General features: G+C 41.0%; 1 protein-coding gene across 1 annotated transcript; it reads right to left on the reverse strand.

The window, feature by feature from the left end:
• Positions 1-187: 187 nt before the first annotated feature.
• Positions 188-20,223, reverse strand: aplp2 (amyloid beta (A4) precursor-like protein 2). The gene is made up of 19 exons (XM_077722216.1): positions 19,960-20,223; positions 10,603-10,776; positions 10,358-10,487; positions 7,745-7,857; positions 7,256-7,476; positions 7,031-7,171; positions 6,734-6,945; positions 6,041-6,208; positions 5,833-5,966; positions 5,635-5,709; positions 4,909-5,067; positions 4,718-4,846; positions 3,417-3,516; positions 3,118-3,276; positions 2,947-2,982; positions 2,551-2,633; positions 1,645-1,722; positions 798-953; positions 188-651 (listed from the first exon to the last, which is right to left on the reverse strand). Exons 1-19 carry the CDS (start codon positions 20,029-20,031, stop codon positions 550-552), a joined length of 2,442 nt encoding a protein of 813 aa, XP_077578342.1. The 5' UTR covers positions 20,032-20,223; the 3' UTR covers positions 188-549.
• Positions 20,224-20,397: the final 174 nt, after the last annotated feature.

The following is a 20,397-nucleotide window of genomic DNA, read 5'->3' on the forward strand; positions in this document are numbered from 1 at the left end:
TTTGGAATACTTTATAAGCCTAGCGGCCAACAGGCTGAGACACTTCTTTGCTATTGCACGGAATTGTATTGCATTTTTTTGGAGTTTGATCACTCTTGCAGTGCCATTGACGGTGCTAGACGTCCAATCCTATGGCGTCCAATCATCTTTTTGCAGTAAATCTAAGTGTTGATTCACTGCCAATTGGATTGGACATCTAAGGCCTTCAATGGCAATTGGAACTGTATTTCCAGACTAGAGGTATTGGTAAATGATAACAACAAATGATAGTTATAATTTCTACATTACAGCCAATTAAATTTACTGGTATTTTTCCTCTGCAGAAAAACAAAATGGCGACCTCTTTTCCATCATAAAAAAACGTGTTTGATTCAATTTTTTTAGAACAAATCATCAGAAATGTTACACATCTTTGATCCAAGGTAACGCAAATAACAAGATAATCAACAACAGTGAAAAAAAAGCGCGCTATGGTACAATAGCGTGTTATGATTTTGTTACGGAATTATTGGTCAGTAGTACGGCAGTGGGCGACGCCCCCCTCAGGTTTTAGATCTGCATCTGCTCCAGGTATTTGTAGGTGGGATTCTCGTAGCCATGGTTTTGCATTTTGTTGAGGTGGCGCTCTTCGGGTGTCAACATGGGGTCCACCTGACAGACACATAAGTCACATGACATCGTTAAAATAGGGGTGGGACAACTAATCAATGAATTGTGATGCTTTTGCGTCCTGAAACGGATGTATGGTTTTAAATGAGGCAAAGTAGTCCTCCTGGCCACTAGGCGGCGCACCATACCTCCACGATGCCGTGGCTGATGGTGCCGTAGTGGCGCTTTCGAAGAAGCACCAGGCTGATGACGATGACGGTGGCCACGGCCACGGCGATCACCAGCAGGCCGATGAGAACGCTGCTGCCAAAGCTAAAGTCCTCACCAAGCGGTCTGTAGCTCGCCTGTAGGGGGCAACAAAAGCGCAATGACCAAAAGCAACCTGCTCAACAAAAGCCACTTCATAGAAATTTTGTTTGAATATGAGGTGGATTTGCTAGTCACTCCAATACCCAATCATGCCACTGGGCACATATGACATCATCATATGTGCCGTCACGTGACCTGACGAGTCACGTGATCAATCCATTAGCCTTCTACGCATGCAGCCATGCACAAATTACTCAAAAATAAGAATAATCATTGTAGAAAAAACTAAAAAATACTTTTTGGGTAATTAGGATTCTAAATTTACTATTATTATTATTATTACTACGTTTTTCAATCTTTCATAACATTGAAACCTCTAAAGTTAAAACAAAAATGGCCGCCCTGAGGCGACATACGCACCAAAGACAATGCATTGACATTACCCCCCAGCCCCCCAATGAGTTTATCACTAGTAGACACCCAATTTGAGTGAAGGCGGAGGTATGGCAGAAAATCAATGCTCTGCCACCCTTCCCACTTTTAGGAGATTGGACGCCTACTAGTGAGAGACATTTCAATTTACAGCAGAAGCATTAAAAGACCGTTCATCGCCTCTACCAAGATGGCCGCCATGAGACGACATTTGCGCCAATGTCAATGCATTGCTCAAAAGACGGAAGTGACGAGCCACGCCCTTTGACCAGCAGAGGGCGCCACCGTACTCACCAGCTCATCGTCATGCATTACGCGGATTCTCTCTGCACTGTAAACAACTTCTTTAACATCCAGAGACTCATCAATCACCTGTCAACACAGACGGGTGACGACGTGTAAGTCCAGGTTTCGTTTTGGTGTTTGAGAGAGAAAGTTGGGTAGCATTTTAAGCGTTTTGGTTTTCCTTTTGGTGACACAAACCTGCAGAGGAAGCGTCTGTCACCTGTGCCAAGATCTTGGTGAGAATCCTCCGTATTTACCACACAAATGCACAAAAAAACTGCTTTTCAAATGAGAGCTTCTCAAACTTTTGGCTGAAAAAAAAATTGGGGGAGTTTTCTCCTGCGCCCCCTTGTAGATGCACCCTGGGCAATTGCCAATATTGCTCAGGGCAAAAACCGGCTCTGCTAATAAAACTTGAGCAATTAATCTTTTTTAATGATTTGATTTAATGCTATAATTGTATCATTTATATATAAAAAACAATACCTGTAGTAAAAAGGTGCTTTTAGTAAATAAAAAACAGCATTGCTTTTATGTCAGCCTCCATTTTTTTCTCTAAATGAACAACAGTATTCATGTCAATATGTCAGATATGCGCTAACATAATACAAGTATTTTTAATGGAGCCAAAACAAAAACAGTGGGCCGTAATTGCCTCAATATGCTATATTAACACTCTATTTTCAATACACAAAATCCTTTCTCATGATAAAATAATGCTGAAAACACCAGTTTGAGAAGCTGCATTTTAGACACATTTTAGCATGCCAAATACACGCATGCGACATCCCAAACAAACACCAAAACACTCACATGCTGACCAACAAACACAAACAAATAGCCAAATTGGACGTCCATCCCCTTTGATGGCACTGGAGACATTAAATATGATATTATACATAGCATTTTTCTTACCACATTGGGTCCCATGTTAATCTTGCTATTGATGACTCGCTCCTCAGCTCCGATGAGACCGTCCAGGTCGGATGCGGCCGAACCTGCGAAAAAGACCACCAATGAGTTCTCAATACAAAGCACCCCCGCGTGCGCGACAGGCTCGTCTCCGTAGGGCTCGGAGAAAGAAGACAATAAAAGTCATTGTTGTTAGTGGCACAAAGCCGGTACTGTGCTGACCATTAGCAATATGGCTAGTTGCTAGCTACATTGTTTTGTGTATTAACTTTAAAAGCACATATTAGGATTTGGTTTATTTTCAACTTTGTGAAATTTAGGTGGACAAGAATTCTATGGGAAGGAAAATAGCTTAAAAGGGGATGAAAGAAAAGAAAAAGAGGAAAAATGGAGACCAACCTTTCTTGAAAACTCGCGGGAGGTCGGACAGATCGCCTTGTTGTTAAAAAGTGACGATAAAAGAAGAAGAAAGAGAAGGGAAAAGTGGATTGAGTGATGAAATATAGCAATTTTTGAAGGAATTTCTATGAGAAAAGTATGAGAAGTCACCAACGGATTGGACAGGGTTACCTTCAGGTTCTGGGCGGGACCCCAACGAGTTGACCTGGACAGGCCGGAAGGGTCTGACCTCCACGCTTTCCTCCGAGGACACTGTGATGTCGGGCTGGGACTCAGAAATGGATGACAGGAATTGGTCCATATCAGCTTTCTGTTCCTGGAGAAGTTCATCTGGTGCATTCAGGGACACACAAAAAAAAAAGATCATTAGTTTCTATGGAGCATCAGAGATAGGTATTATAGTGTGAGGTCCACATTTTGTAGTATGGACAAAAAAATGACATTTTTGGTCCTTGGGAAGAAGAACTCACCAATTTCATCCTGGATCTCCTCAGCCACGTAAGGAACCTTGTAAAGTAGTGACAAACTTTGGTTCATCCTCTCTTCAATCACGCGTAGGTGGGTCATCACCTGTCAGGAAAAAAAAACAGAGGAAATGAGATATGTGGCATGTACATATTGTGACAAGGGCCTAAAATAAAAATGAGCATGTCAGCTTGAATGAGCGTCAGGAGTGTAGCACAGTCTGACCAGCAGGTGGCAACAGAGCAACGATTACGTGGTAGCAACCCTGCCTGCTGCAGTACTAGAAAACTGCAGTATAAAGAGGCATCTTGACAGTAGGAAACATAACTGATCTTTGTATGAAAGTGATACTTTAACACCACAATTTTGTCTCCGAATGTGGACAAATTTTCATTCAGGTTAGTTAGAGATTTTTATAGGGTGTGTGTAACTTTAAGTCGGAAAAAATAAGGTGAGTCAAGGTGTGTGCGTATTAAAAAAATCTGGTTGGCTACCTTAATAAAGGACAATGTTGGTAATCCCTGCATTCAAATTGCATATTGACACGATAAGTCATGTGTGAGTCATTTGTTGCAATGTACTGCTTGTTTTTGAGACACTTCAGTCTACGTGTTTGGACTTGACTCCCACTCATTATCACGAGTACAGTTGTCTTGTAATTCAGTCTTCCCCAACTGTTATTAAGCCAAGTATGGTAATAAACTGCTTTTACTTGGAGGAAAAAAACAGTCTGACTGAATTTGCAATGTTAAATATAAGGAGAAAAATGAAGCCCTAACCCTTTTATTAAACCTTAATAAGGCTTAGTTATAGTTATAACCCTACTTTAAAATCTTTACCGAAAAAAAAGCAGGCAAAACTGGCTGCCATTGAGATGATATGTCTGAACTTATTTGAATTTTATTTTAGCAAAAAACATGAAGTCAAAGCGCGACTTTCACCGGCCGTGCAAAATGATGCACTGGGACCGGATTTGGCCACACGAGCTGCATGTTTGACACCCGTGCTTATATATTAAAAATCTGAACATGATTTCAACCTGACTTTAAGAACTTAAATCCTGATACAAAACCCTCAATCCCTTAATTCAAAGTTAGCATAACATAGCATGCCAAAGGATAACGTAGCCTAGCATAACATAACAAAATGTATCATAACATAACATTTTACATCATTTGAAATTCTAATCTTGGTCAAATCATACACTTGCCTTATAAGATAACTTGGAAACTTTAATCTTGAGTATAAAACAACACCAACCGTTCATAGTGTTATTTTTAGCAACCCCAAAATCTCCAAAACCCACCTGTGACTTCATCTGAGCCGCCTTCTCGGGGTCCACAGCCAAAACATGCTGGTAGTGGCGGATAGTGTGCTGACGGTCCTTGCTCTCGGCACGCACGTAGCGGCGTAGCGCCTGCAGGATGCGGTGGGGCTGCCGAGTGCATACGCCGGTTAGCTAGTGAGAGCGTTTTCCGGACAGAAAGAAGTGCTTACCCTAGGGGGGTCGGCCTGCAGGGCCGCTAGGTAGTTCTCCAAGGCCTGGCGGCGTCGGTCGTTCAACATGGCCTCCACCCGAGCCAGGTGTGTCTCAACTAGTTGCTGCTTTTCGCTGGCGGCTTCCTCCTCCAGGGACTCCACCATGGCTTGGAAGTGCTAGAACATAAATAAGATTATGTTATTGTTTTGGATTAATTTTGTATCTGGTAAATAGGATGGAGAACCAATGCTGCCAAAATGAAAACAAAATCAAAAGGAATAGAAAAAAGAATAAATCTAAAGTAATACATGCAAAAATAAATACTTTGTAGAATGAATGTACTGTTAGGAATTGGGTTGTTCGGTGGGTAAGTGGTTGGGACGTCCGCCTCGCAGTACTGAGATCGATGGTTCAATCCCCGGTGGGTCTGACCTCACTATTTGGGGTATGTATGTTTTCCCAGGACCTGCATGGGTTTTCTACGGGTACTGGTGTTCCCGCTTTTGAATTACATATTTATTTCAATTTCTTACATAGATTTTTTTTTTAAATCCAATTTCTTACTCTTGTATGTATAGTTGTTTTCATATTAAATTTTATTTCTTTATTTATTTTTCCTCTTGGCAGCTTTGGTCCTCCATGAAATATTCAATCCGAGACAAAGTAGTTGTGGTTGAAAATGATAACAGTGAAAAACTGCAAGATGTAATTTCTGACCCAACCACAGGGTGGCGTCGACTGACCTGCACCAAGGTTTGCCTCTCAGCTTTGGGCAAATTCTTGGCCTGGCTATCCGCCTCCTCCCACTCCTTCCTTACCTATGACAGAAAATCAGCAATTAGACCAGTTCTACCACTATCTATATATTTTATAATGCTAACATGAGCATTTAGCATCACAGACAAAAATCCCCATATTTAGCGGGCTTGGTTTTGGGTTACCCTTTCCATGCGGTTGCGGTGCCTCATCTCCAACTGCTCCTTGGCCTTCTGGAAGCGACTATGCTCCTGGTCGTCTGCCGGCGTTTCAAAGTAGATGTCCACATCGTCGGCGGGCTGAGGCGTGGGGGGCGTGGCTGTTCAGACAAAAGGAAACCGCCGTCAAAACAACGCAATGCCATGGAGGATGGCGGAGCTTTGTCGGGCTCACCCAGTCGCTTGCACACGGCCATGCAGTATTCCTCTGAGTCAAAATTATTGCGATTTCCGGCACAGCCTCCGTAGATGAAGAGGACGCATTTCCGTTGGCTCATGTCAAAGTGCCAGCGGGGCATGGAGGCCCTGCAGGGACCCGTTTCCGCCTCCACGGCGCACACGGCTGTAAGGGTGGCAACAAAGGCATGTTGTTAGTGGAAATGCATGGTAATTTTCGCGAAAATGTCACTCTTATGTGAACTCAAATTTTTTAAAAAAGTGTGCAGGAAAAAAAGACAAAAAGAAGGTCCAAAAGATGACTTTTGTGGTCACAAAATACACATTTGTCCTTGAAAATTTCAATATTATACATACAGAATACTAATTAGGAACCAATCCAATGTTATTTTGGAATCATCAAAATTCTAACTCATGGTGTCAAAGTGGCGGCCCGGGGGCCAAATCTGGCCCACTGCATTATTTTGTGTGGCCCGGGAAAGTAAATCATGAGTGCCAATTTTCTGTTTTAGGATCAAATCCTAATGAAGAGTATAGAATTTTTTTGATTTTACCCCTTTCAAATCAATAATTGTAATTTTTTAACCATTTTTTTAGGGTTTTAAAAAAACAGAGGCTTGGAATCCTACCCTGTAACAAGTGACGATACCAGACTGAATAATTCCCATTGGAAGAATGAAAAAAGTCAAACCTTTGACTTCCTCCAGACTTTTGTCCAAGTCCTCCCGGCTGTCCGTCATTCTGCTACTCTCTCTCTTGTCTTCCTCCTCATCCATCTCCTCGTCCTCATAGACGTAGTGGTCATAATCATCCTTGTCCTCGTCCTCCTCTACCTCATCTTCCTCATCCTGTGGCTCCTCCTCTTTCTCCTTTTGCATGTTTTTCTCTTCAGCCGGAGGCTCGCTGCCATAAAACCACATTGACACTCACATCTTAACTCTAAAACTCCCCATGTATTACTGCATTTTTTTAATTTTGTTGAGCTAACCTGTCCTCTAGAGCGTCCTCATCTTCACCCAGGTCGTCCTCTGCAATTTCCTTGTCCTCGTCCTCCTCTACCTCGTCTTCCTCATCCTGTGGCTCCTCCTTTTTCTCCCTCTGCTCGTGTTTCTCTTCAGCCGGAGCCTCGCTGCCATAAAACCACATTAACACTGGCATCTTAACTCTAAAACTCTCCAAGTATTACAACATTTTTTTGTTTGGTTGAGCTAACCTGTCCTCTAGAGCGTCCTCATCTTCACCCAGATCGTCCTCTGCAATTTCCTCATCCTCAAAGTCTTCCTCCTCTTCCTCTTCTCGCTCCGGGGCCGATTTATCCGTCTCCTCGGCTCGCGAAGCGGGGCAACAGACGAACTCTGTGCCGTGGAACTTGTCGGTTCCGCATGGGAGGAGCATGCCGTAGCTGTGTAGCACCGTGGAACTCTTAACGCACGCCTGTGAGGAGGGAGACACCAATTAAAAGATGAAAAATCTCAGTTTTTTCCCCCCCACATCCATTAGGACTCTAAACTTGCGGTAGCACGACACACAATCCCTTCTGTGTAATAACATTTTGCTGGGAAAGCGCCCCCTATGGGGAAGCATTACCAATTTCATCATACACAGAATTGGGTATGATGACAATTAGGCTTTTGTCGAGTCAATGATGATGACAAAGCCTATGTCCGATTATTATTATTATTATTATTATGACAATTTTTACCTCCTTAGCCACACCATGCCATTGCTGGTGACTAGCGCACAGGTCCATACGCTCCTTATGGAAGAACTTGCATTTCTCCGGAACCAGCAGGACAGCACTGACAAACTCCCCAACTACAAAAAACACACCCAAAAACTTTTGTTAGCAGCTGAGTGTCCCCCGATGATGAATCGCGGGGGACCAGAGCGGAAAAAAGGTTTGCCGTCGGGGCACGTTTTGACCTGTGAACATCTGCCCGTTCTACTTTGTTAAATGATCCCCTTGCTTGATGAATGAAACTAGTTTTTATTTATAGAAGCTGTCCAAGAGAAGGAGAAATGAAAGGCATGTAGTGGTGGCAATGCCATCGCACAATTGGTGTGGGGATTTTTTTTGGGTGGAAAAAGGGAAAAACATCAACAACTCCTGAAATTTTGAAGTGTTATTGAATTTAATCTGGAATAAGATGAAGCTAGCATTGCTGTTTTGGTTTTGAATTCACAACCAGAATTGTGTAAAAAAAATATAAATAAAAAAATAATGGGTGTATTGCTTTCACAATTGGCTGGGAAATGCTCCAGCACCCCTCGCAAAAAAAGATATGCGATATGGGTGTCACCTTATGCCAGATCCGGAATAATCCGCAAACTTTTGCAGTCTTCTACCAAAACGTTCTGGTTGTGACATCACAACCAGAATTGTGTAATAAAAAAAATATTTTAAAAAAATTAAAAAATTGGGCATTCCCTGATGTATTGCTTTCACAGTTGGCTGAGCAATGCTCCAGCACCCCTGAACAAAAAAAAAAGACTTTTAATTTTACAACTTCTCTTCCTTTAGCATATTTTGTTTTACACACATTTTTCCATTACGCAATATGAATGCCACCTGATGCCATATCCGGAATAATCTACATACTTTTGCAATCCGCTACCAAAACATTCTGGTTGTGACATCACAACCAGAATTTGGTAAAGAAAGTGTGTGTTCCCTGATGTATTGCTTTCACAGTTCCCTGACAAATGCAATCCAACCAATCGAATCATCAAAGCAGATTTTGTCAAGCTGACAAACTTCCCATTGTCCCGTCAAGTTTGATTTCTCTCTAAACGCGGCTAATCCATCGTGTCTGCGGCACTCCGCGCGGGTATTTTCGTCAAAGCTTCACTCTTGTCAACCGCACAGAGAGCTTTTAGTGGCTTGTCACGCTGCGTGCATGACAGCCACTGATTTAATTGCCTGCAAAAGCATTTTTTTTACCCTTAAGGCTTACTTCTCTTGTTAGCGCAGTCATTTTTTTCCAGACAGGCATATAAAAGACAGCGCTCTATGAAGCTTATCTTAATTCTGCACTAATGTCATTGTTTGGCAGTAAACGTGAAGCAATATGCAATAAATCAACTCATCACACGGTAAATTAAATAAAAGATGGCTTATTTTTTCCGGCTGCCATTTATTGAGTATTAAAATATCGCAATTTGAGGGGCGAATAAACACAACTAAGTTCAAGTTTTAAGTACTTTTTTGTCGTCGTAAGCACTAAAAAGAGTTCAATAACTTCATTGGTCATAAATTTTTGCATGTGAATTCTATATGAAACCCTCCCCAGATAAAAAAAAAAAACAAATTTAAAAAAAGATTGTAACCCGTCCGTCAGTCCGTCCTGCCAAAAATGATCTTGGCCATTTCACAGTCCGTCGCAAAGGCTAATGGATTTTTTCAATCGCGGCAGCACGACTCAATCAGCAAAAAAGGCTTCCGCGCAGATGAAGAGTGGAACGGAAAGCTGCTGCAGCACAAAAGATGATTTGGAGCTTTCTTCCCTTCTATTTTTTTTCTCTAAAACTCATTTTTATTTGTCGACATTCACAATTGAGGCGACTGTTGTCTTCTAAAGAAAAAGCACAAATAAACCTAGACACCCATGCAAAATCTAATATACATATGCTAGAGGACTGGTGTCAAAGTGGCGGCTTGGGGGCTAAATCTGGCCTGCCACATCATTTGGTGTGGCCCGGGAAAGTAAATCATGAGTGCCAACTTTCTCTTTCAGGATCAAATTAAAATGAAGAGTATAGATGTATATTAAATTTCTTGATTTTCCCCCTTTTAAATCAATAATTGCAATTTTTTAATCTATTTTGTCTGTGTTTTTAGTTCAAAAATCATTTTGTAAAATCTAAAAATATATTACAAAAAAGCTCAAATAAACATTGTTTAAGATCTATAAAAAAACTGAATATTCAGGGCTTTTAATCTAGTTCTTTGCATCCATTTATAAAAAAAACTGCACTAGAGAGTAAATAATAATAATAATAATAAAATATGTACATAGTGGTGGTACCTCTACTTTTGAATAAAGCATTACAAATTACTTTCATTACTTACAAAAGCATTAATGGGAAACTTTTTCTTCCAAAATATGAAAATGAGTCCAAGTTATTCCTTCATCTTAATTTGCAGACCCGCCATTTAACATAATGGCTCAAAGTAATTCTCAAAGTAGTTGATGACAGATGCCCAATGTGTATGTTTATGACTGTTAAAAGATTTTGGAGACCAAAAAAAGTCAACTACGGACATTCCTGGTCTAAATGGGTCATAAAAACAAACAAAATTTAGAGCGGCGCTTACCGAGGCATTTAAAAGGCACCACGGTGTGGGCGTGGCCTTTGCACACCTTCTTCTCCTTCCTACACCAGTTGTCGATACGTAGCGGTTGATTGGCCTCCACCACGTTGGTTATCTGGAGCTCAGGGTACATCTATCACAATAAAAAATAATAATAATTAAAAAAATAAAATACAGGGCGAGAGGAAATGGTCCATTGGGCACATACAAATTAGTATGTTAGTGAGTTTCCAAGCTTATGGACTCACCTCTTGGCAGTAATGCAATACGCCTTCTTTGGTACCCAAGCAGCTCTTGGTTCCGGACGGATCAGGTTCCCAGCGGCCCGTTTGGATGTTGACGTGCATGTTAAGCTTGCCGCAGAACATGGCCACCTGCGGCTCGGCCACTGCGAACCCGGTGCCAGCGTTGGCTGCTAGCGCCTGCAGGAGAAATTGACAATTCACATTCAACTCATAGTACATTTCTGTTATTTTCTTTTTCACTCGTCATCTGTAATGCTTAGGCACAAAAGAATGGATGCATTTTATAGTTTTTTTTTTGTTTTATTTCATCAAAATAATTTTTGAACTAAAAACACTGAAAAAAATCATTAAAAACATTTGAATTATTGATTTAAATGGGGTAAAATCAGGAAATTTAATATACAACTATACTCTACATTTTAATTTGATCCTAAAACAGAAAGTCAGCACTCATGATTTACTTTCCCGGGCCACACAAAATAATGCGGCGGGCCAGATTTGGCCCCCGGGCCACAACTTTGACACCAGTGCGTTAACTGGTCAAAAGGATTCAGTAGACGTCTCTTGCCAATTATTAACATTGTGCAACAAAGATGACATTCAAAGGTCAGACTGGAGGGAAATTAATATGTTTAATCAGTAACACTCTGTTTACTAGTAGCTTTGTTGTGGCATAATTATTAACTACTTGTACGTGGTGTTGAACCAGACCATGTTTTGGGACCCGAGTCTGATACCAGACTGTGTAAAATAAAATAAAAATGAAAAATAAAGAAAACTAAAAAAAATAATCTTAATTTGGTGCCACACCTTCTACTTGAAATGGATTGGGCGCCTACTAGGGACAGTCATCTCAATTTGTGGCAGAAGCATTAAAAAGACCTTTCATTGCCCCTACTGACATGGCTTTGGGGCGGCCATGTTGGTAGGGGCGAATTTACCATTAAAGTCAATGCATTTGCATTGAAATGAACTTTTCATTTTTGAATTATTTATAAAATTAGATTTTTATCTGTGTCAATTGGCATCGTTTTACATGGGAGATATTCGCCAAAGTCCACTGGGGACGCCCAATGACGTCCCACCAAATCTAACAAAGCACACGCCCATCCCGAGAGGAAGTAAACAGGAAGATAAGGAGATGTACAAAGTAATTTTTGAACTTTTTTTTTTTTGCACTATGCCTGAACTTTTTCCAAACGTCGGACCTCGTCTAATTTGGGGCGCGCCTCCTGGCACGTCTCGGTTTAGGACTTTTCCCAGAATGCCCGTGGGCCATGTGACGGCAGAGAAATGCCTGGTATGGTTTAATCCCGCTAATCCTTCCCTGCGGTGACTAGAGATTTAAGTCGGAGAGTGTAGCGTGAAAGTCACTCCCTCATATTCACTCTATCACATTGAAAACACTCTCATATGAGCTTTTCTGCGGGTGCCAAGATAAAATGCAGAAGCGTAATGGCGGCTTTTATTGGACTTTGACTGTTTGGCGCATGGGATTATTCGACAATAATTAGCCATATTTGCATGGGTAGTGTTAAAGTAATGTTTGCCGTCATATTTAATGCCTCAATGAATGAAGTAAAAGCTTTTCTGATAGTTGATAGAATATAAAAAAATGATCCACATTTTCTTAGCAAGTATAATTTTTTATTTTCTCAAAATGTCTTGGCATTTTTTTATTTGAAAATATCTATTTTAACATTTTTCTAGTTGATAGATTGTTTCTAGACATTAAAAATAATCCACATTTTTTAGCAAGTATTATTTTTTATTCTCTGTACTGTATTTTCATTTTTTTATTTTAAAATATTTATTTGATTTTTTTTCTTAGAGAAAATATTAAATATTTCTCTTTCTTATTTTTATGGAGGACAAAGCAAATATATATATTTTTCAAAGGTTAAAAAATAAATAAAAGCACAAATATTCAGTTTCATGTGTTTATTTTTAGAGAAAAAAATGTATTGGCTAAAAAAAATGTATTAAAAAATAAATATTTTGCCCTCAGGCCACAACTTTGAAACCCGCATTTTACCCACTTTGTAATGCTGAATTTGTCTGGTTATAATGACCCACAAATTGCTAGCTTTGAAACCCAGTTAACCACTGAACAAAATTTTATAAGACTAATTGTAAATTTTGGTCAAATTCCACGGCAGAAAAATAAGGCGACGGCTCACACACATACTAGCGCACACAAATACCTATGAATCACATAGACGGCCAAACCGTGGGAAGGCCGAGACCTGAGACACTGCACAAACATCAAATGGACAGTGGGACAGTGTGGAAGGACGCCATCCAATGACACCCACCCCCACACACACACACACATGGACGGACGAGACAAGCCCTTCCCCTTGGCCAAGGGTGAACAGTAAAAACAGAGTCATAAAAGGGACAAAAAAGAGGTGTCATGCTCTGAATCCGAAGGGCAAGGCCTCACAGGAATGCAAACAAGAATCTCTGTCCAGCTGAAATACTCTTTTGTCCTCAGGGCCACTGGACAACTTTCACCGCCAAAAAGAATTGGGAAGACGTTTTGTCCCCTAGCGACGTACAAACATTCCTGGCTAAAATATGCCGGCTTTAGAAGAAAACGGTCATGACTGTGGTTCACTTATGGCGTTTTTGTCATTCAAAGAGAGTCAATGAAAGATAAATACCTTTTAAAAACATCTTTTTTTTCTATTGGGACAACTCTAATCTTAACCTTGATCCATTTTGAACCTCAAAGGTTTGAATAAGAGAGCGAGCTGGCCTCGTTGCTAGGATATGCAGGTGCGTAATAAGATAAACTATAGCATTACGCAGACAGCAACATTTACTTCCTACAAAATGACAGATAATTGCTTGCCAAGACTGGAACATTTTAATGAGTCAGCTCTGTTGACATTCCCTCAAAAGCATTTGATTACCATAGCGGACAAAATACTGATCGACTTGGAACCAGTGTCAGAAATCCTAATATGAAATCTTTAGCCGTGTTGGAGACCTTAAGTCAATATGTTATCGATCCTGTCGACTCGGGTTGGTTCGCGGGCTGCATTAACGGCAAATAGTTTTTTTTTTAATAAATGGATTAATAGAACTGGATTAAAATATCTGAATATTCATTTTTATAGATATAAAACAATGTGTATTTTAGCTTTTCTTTCATCTATTTTTAGACTTTACAAAATGATTTTTGAACTAAAAACAGAAAAAAATATTTAAAAATTACAATTATTGATTTAAAAGGGGGAAATTATGAAATTTAATATACATCTATACTCTTCATTTTAATTTAATCCTAAAACAGACATGATATACTTTCTCGGGCCACACAAAATGATGAGGCGGTCCAGATTTGGCCCCCGGGCCGCCACTTTGACACACCATGATTTTTATAGTACAATTTCAATGGTAATGGAGCTGTATAATTCATTTTCAATTACTTATTTGACAAAATTCCATCATTTAATTCCTTTCGAAAAACTCCTAAAGGGACTTAAAGATTCCATCTCACCTCCATCCCCCCCTTTCACCTCATCTTCTCGCCCATACCATTTCTTTAATGACTTGACACTGCGTCTTTGGGTCCCCCCTCCATCTCGCACGGCTAATTTAATCAGTCTAATGCCCTGCGTGGCAGCACAAAGCCTATCGAACGAGCGCTCCATCCCCGCGGCGCTTCCACGCGCCACACGGATGGAAAAGCCAGACGGGAACGACCCCGTAAATTTAGCCGACTTAATTAAGAGCATCTTCGCGCCTTAAGCAAGTCAAGAGGGCGACACGGACGTTAGGCTAAAACAGTGGAATGTCGGGGCCCCTCGTGGGGGTCTCATTCGGCGGTAAACATCTGGCAACGTGATGTAATCTGACGGAGGACACGTGGACACTACATAAGCTAGGACTCGAGGCTCACATGGCGAGTTACAGAAAGTAGGGTGGCATTTTATGGTGTTATTTTGCTAGCAATAAGATTGAGAGAGGAATTTTAGATTTCCAACCAAGCTATGGCGGCGCCATTTGTTTTTTGAACGACAGTCCGGCGCGTCAAGTCCGTCCGTTCCGTCCTGCGCGCTCAGCGGGTTTACAAAGAGCAGGATTAGCTACGGGAGTGGGTTCTCGCCGCGGTCGGCCGGCTAATCTCTGGCGCTCAGGAGGAGGATTTTGAGAAGGGATGACCTGTGCTGGCTTCACTCTGTAGCAAACCACATATTGCTATATTTTTGCCCATATTTATACGTTTCTATTTGGACCTTTGTAATGCAGAATGGGCGCTCGATTCCAAGCGTTTTTTTTCCCAAGACGGCCGCCGCTAATGAGCTCGTAAGTGGCGAAACACGAGTATGGAATACGATAACAACACAAATGGAGCAAGAGGAGAGCCATGTTTGAATTCCAGGGGGAATCACATTGAAGTAGTGTCAAGGACAAACTAACCTTTTTCCATGGAAGACTAACTAGGTATTTAATTTATGGCTAGGCGGTATGGTGGAAAAGTGGTTAACATGAGCGCCTCGGGGTATGAGATCTAGGGTTCAATCCCCATTAAGTTCCGACCTTCTTGTGTCAGAGCTGCCAAGAAAATAGATCTGAAACAATGTTTATTTGAGCTTTTTTTATATATTTTTAGATTTTACTAAATTATTTTTGAACTAAAAACAGAAAAAACTGATTAAAAAAACACAATTATTGATTTAAAAGGGGGAAAATCAGGAAATTTAATATACATCTATACTCTTTATCTTAATTTGATCCTAAAACAGAAAGTTGGCGTGATTTACTTTCTCGGGCCGCACAAAATAATGCAGCGGGCCAGATTTGGCCCCCGGGCCGCCACTTGGACACCAGTCCATTAGGAGAAAATAAAAGCTAACAATGTTAGCCACTGCATAAAATCCCAACTCATTTACATTAGGAAGGAAGCAAGCTGAAAGCAAGAAAGACTAAAATTAGCCATGGAAGATCACATGACCTTAAAAGACTGTCTGACTATTTCACATTTGCAGCCCGCGGCTTAAATTCATAACTCATCAAACTAATGGAATTCTTGTCCGCACTTGATTGCTTTTTATCCTGAAAGCCCGGAGTGACTTTTCTGGACGTGGAAAAGAAAAAGTGCAAGCACGGGCAACTAAGTAGGTATCGTAAAAAAAAATTAAAAAAAAGAAGTGAATCTGATTCACAGATTGCTGATGTGAACAGTTTTAAAAAACTGATGTTTTGTAACGTTTTTTTTCCAAGGTTGTTACGTTTTGTTGTTGTTTATCTGTATTTTACAGGGACATCATGACCTGAACAGGACAGATGTTGTTTTGTTTTTGGTAGTTGGTGTTGCTAACATTTATCTGTGTACTTATTTAAATCTGTCAATTTGGTGGCTTTTTTTTATCCTTCTGTTGTAAATTTGTACAACTTTGACGCTAGTAAATATTGAAGCGCGTCCTTGCAAAAAACAAAAGCCAAAATAAAACAAAACATCCTTTCTCCTACTTGATAATAAGAAAGTGATACAAAGAGATAACATTGGCGCTAACATAGCCAAAACAAAGCTACTTTTCAAAAACAATGTGAACTCAATGACAGTGCTAGAAAACAAAATACATTTCACGTAATTCTCTGCCCTCCATTCCAGTCAAAATAACAACTAATTATAGACCACCGAAGAAGGCAAGTCAGGTTGTCACGGTAACCACAGAGATGCAATTATTCTTATCACAACGAGCCTGGACGATTTTTCCTCAAGTACATTTCCATTCTGTCTTTATGTCATATCAAGGTGGGGGTCTTGAACTTATATTGACCCCTACCAGTCAAAATGAATATCATGTTGGGGGCTCTACCTTTCACTCACTTTCAAAACATATTGCGACTCACCACATGATGAAGTCAATGGAGTCACCACTAACGTTTTCCATTGAGTCATATGCCCTATATTGTGAAATTGCAATAGTCATCAATCTGCATGAGACTCAATCATTTATGTTTCAATACTCTTTGACAAGGCTCCACCCTTTAAATAGAGCACTGGTGTCAAAGTGGCGGCCCGGGGGCCAAATCTGGTCCGCTGCATCATTTTGTGTGGCCCTAAAAGTAAATCATGAGTGCCGACTTTCTGTTTTAGGATCAAATTAAAATGAAGAGTATAGATGTATATTACATTTCCTGATTTCCCCCTTTTAAATCAATAATTGTATTTTTTTAATAAATTTTTTCTATGCTTTTAGTTCAAAAATCATTTTGTAAAATCTAAAAATACATAAAAAGCTAAAATAAACATTGTTTTGGATCTATAAAAAAATAATATTCAGGGCCTTTAATCCAGTTAATTTAATCCATAAAAAATCTAAATATTATATCTAAAATGGCCCACGTGAAATCAAGCTGACATTAACGCGGCCCGTGAACCAACCCAAGTCTGAAACCCTTTGAAATAGCCAATCTATAAAAATGGCTCCAAATTGCTGGCCATACCAACTGCAACATCATCCTGCGGCAATGTTCAAAGCAGACCAATGGCTCATAACGAGCAGTCATTTGAACCCCCCCAGTGCAACTTCTTTCCTCCTATCCCCCCCATTTCCATGCCACGCCCCCAATGCCAGGTCACATGTACATGTAGGACAACATAGCCCTCCCAGCACACCTGCGCAACCTCGCAACAGCTGCGTGGCGCTGGCCTTTGTGTGCAGGAATGCGGCGCTTTGTGCTTGTATTGTGCTTCGAGCCGGCTCTTTTCCTGCCCTGGCTGGGTCGGCCAGACAAAACCAACCCCCCGCCCCCCCCTACACACACATACACACACACCAATAATGCTGCTGCAAGCAGGACCGCCTCTTATTATTTCATGCTTTCTCCGTTGGAAGATGCGAGGCAACCAAGCATTTTAAACTCTCACCCCTCCTCGTGCTCGCACACTTTTATGCCATTAATAAAAGATCAAGCGCAAAGCGTGCCAGCTATCGAGCACTTGTCGAGCCTGTCTCGGATCCGTCCTCGCCCCAAACGGTCCGTTGGTGCGGTCCCTTGGTGGATTGACTAAAATGATTACCCAGCTCTACTAGCGCGTTTCTGTAGGAGTGATCTCACGGACATGTTTCCTCTCAGGAAGAGAAGGGAACAAGCAGGATATGAAAAAGAGGGAGTGACAGGGAAGAGAGCAGGCTGACATGGAAGGAAAACAACAAAATATGTTAAAAACGTTAAAAAAATTCTTTTTTCAGGTATAATATGCATATGCTAGCTAAAAATAGCCATGAATTGAGGCTATAATGTGATTTATGTTGATTTAATTCATTGGTTAGCGCCTCAGGCTCGCAGTTCTGTGGTCGAGGGTTCGATCCCGGGTCGGTAATTACTGTGTGGAGTTTGGATCTTCTCCCCGGGATTGTGTGGGTTTTCTCCGGGTACTTCAGTTTTTGCCCACTTCCTAAAAACATGCATGCTAGGCTAATTATACACTAAATTATCCTCACAAGGATCGCGGGGGTCCTGGAGCCTATCTCATTCATACCCAGAGGTAATATGGAGTGTTCAAACAGCACTGCTCGTATCGTCGCTTACTTTTAAATGAAGTTTATACACGTAGATTTTTAAAATGACATATTTTTTATGCATTATATATTTTTTCAAGATTTTTTCATCTACAAATACGCGTTTTATACATCACAGTCAGTTGATCAATAGCAAATAATGTTTTCTTCCGTTCAAGGGGATTCTCTAAAGTGTTTATTGACACTTTCAACAGCCCAATGAAGTCATTTGCATGTGCTGTTGCTACTGCAAATAAATTCCAAACACAGAAAACAAGCAGCAGCACCATTCAGCTCAGCTATCGATTCAACAACACACACACACAAAAGCTCTGCATGCAACCCGTCCGCCGCCGCCGGCCGCCATGGTACGATCCCGCCATTTAATCACGCCGACTGATCAGGGGGAGCCGTACATTTCCTCCATTAATCTGGCCCGGGAGGGAGTCCGTCCGGAATCGACCGTCGCGTGGCGGCATCGATTTCGCTTTGCTTTGCTTTGCGTTTTCTGACTGCGAGGGGCTGCGCCCGGCGGGTGGTCCGACCTCCAAAACAGTCAGCTAGACGTCTTGTTAAAAGCGGCTTTGTTGTTACATATGTGCCATCCTGCGCTAGGTGTGAAAGTGGAAGTCAGTTGAGTGTGAAGTTAAATGGGGAAAGGGGGGTGGGGGGGGGGGTTTGTTTGAATAGGAGGTCTTGGACCAATGACCACATTCTTTCTTAACCTTTAGTCAGGCGAGACATCTTTTAGTAAAGCTACCGTTTAACAAGAAAAGCCAAAGAATAGCATTTAACTTTGCAACTGTTATTGCTTTTGACTTGTAAAACCACAACATTAATTCTTATTGAATTCATTGGCTGCTATTAACAGTGCTAAATGCCCAATCCATTTTGAATGGAAGAACCAAGAGTGATCCTTCAATACAAATGATTTTAAAAATGCTACTTCTTATAACCAGATTTTAATTCTCTGAAAATTGTGTGTTGCAATCTGGAACATTTTTTGACCCAACAATTTAAATAGGATTGGACGTCTATGGCCGTCAAAGGCATTGATAAATGACCATTTTGTTAAATCACTGCTGTACTAATAACCTTTTTATAATCCTATAACAGGGGAATTTTTGTTAAGGGTTTCAAATTGGAATTTATTATTCCTTGTTACATATGCAAAATCAGGTTATGAAAGTTGCAATAATTCTCATGCTATTAGCATTGGGCGCTTGACGTCCAAATGGACGTCCAGCAACGTCAATCACAGCCAATTAGTTCAATGATTGCCATTTCTCCACACGTTATGGAAAGGTTAAAACATAACATGTTACATCCACAACATGGAGAGCGTAACACCTGACAGGAGTGTCTAAAAGAGCTCAGGGGGATTAAAAACGTCCTCCTCTGAGATAAAGATAGACTGTAAACAGCTAGCTAGCATGGCGGGAGGGAGGGAGGTTACTATGTGTTATGTGCGAGGTCCCCCGAGGCCTGACAAAGCCACTCGTCTTTCATTTGATCTCTGCACCACGCACCTTCTCGAATAAAACCACGCAGCGAGGGGAGTGGGAGTCGGACATATTTTTATTTTTCATTTGTGTTTGACATAGCCTTTGTAATTAAATAAAATTAGCTAAACGGGCCCCCATAAAATCATCATCAACAACATGGAACAGACCATACATGTTTTAGCGCGAATTAAACCACAGAAGAAGAAAGCTCTGCTGGCATACCGACATAAGGTAACATTAAAAAGGGATAAACCAATGAAGAATAGCGTTGTCATGCTTGTTTCGAGTAATAATTCAGCAATAAAGCATGAAAAAGCAGTACGTGGACGTACCTCGATGTATCCGGCAAACGATGGGACGACCACGGCCAAAACCAGTGCTGATATCACCGGAACGGAACCCATCTTCGACAAGTGAGAAGAAGTAAGTCCTGTAAAGAGCTGTTATAGTCTGTTAAAAAAAAAGGTCCTGGGAATGATATGGCGGTATACGCTCTTTGAACGAGCGCTACCAAGTGCGGTTCTTGCTTGTTTGGACGAGGAAATGCGAGGTAGGGCACCAAGTGGGAGTCTCTCCACCGTGGAAATGTGGGCAGAGATTATTTTGAGGGCTGCCTCCTTTTCCTCCCTCTCCCTGCCCGGTTTAGATCATCCATTTTACCTTAAAGTAGGGATGAACAAACAGTGCCCCCTAGTGACATTTAAGGGTATGATTTCAATTTCCTCTATATTTTTGGTTTATTTCAATTTTTCTATTGAACTGTCAGTTCA

Source organism: Stigmatopora nigra, chromosome 8 (assembly GCF_051989575.1).
Source record: "Stigmatopora nigra isolate UIUO_SnigA chromosome 8, RoL_Snig_1.1, whole genome shotgun sequence".
NCBI lineage: Eukaryota > Metazoa > Chordata > Actinopteri > Syngnathiformes > Syngnathidae > Stigmatopora > Stigmatopora nigra.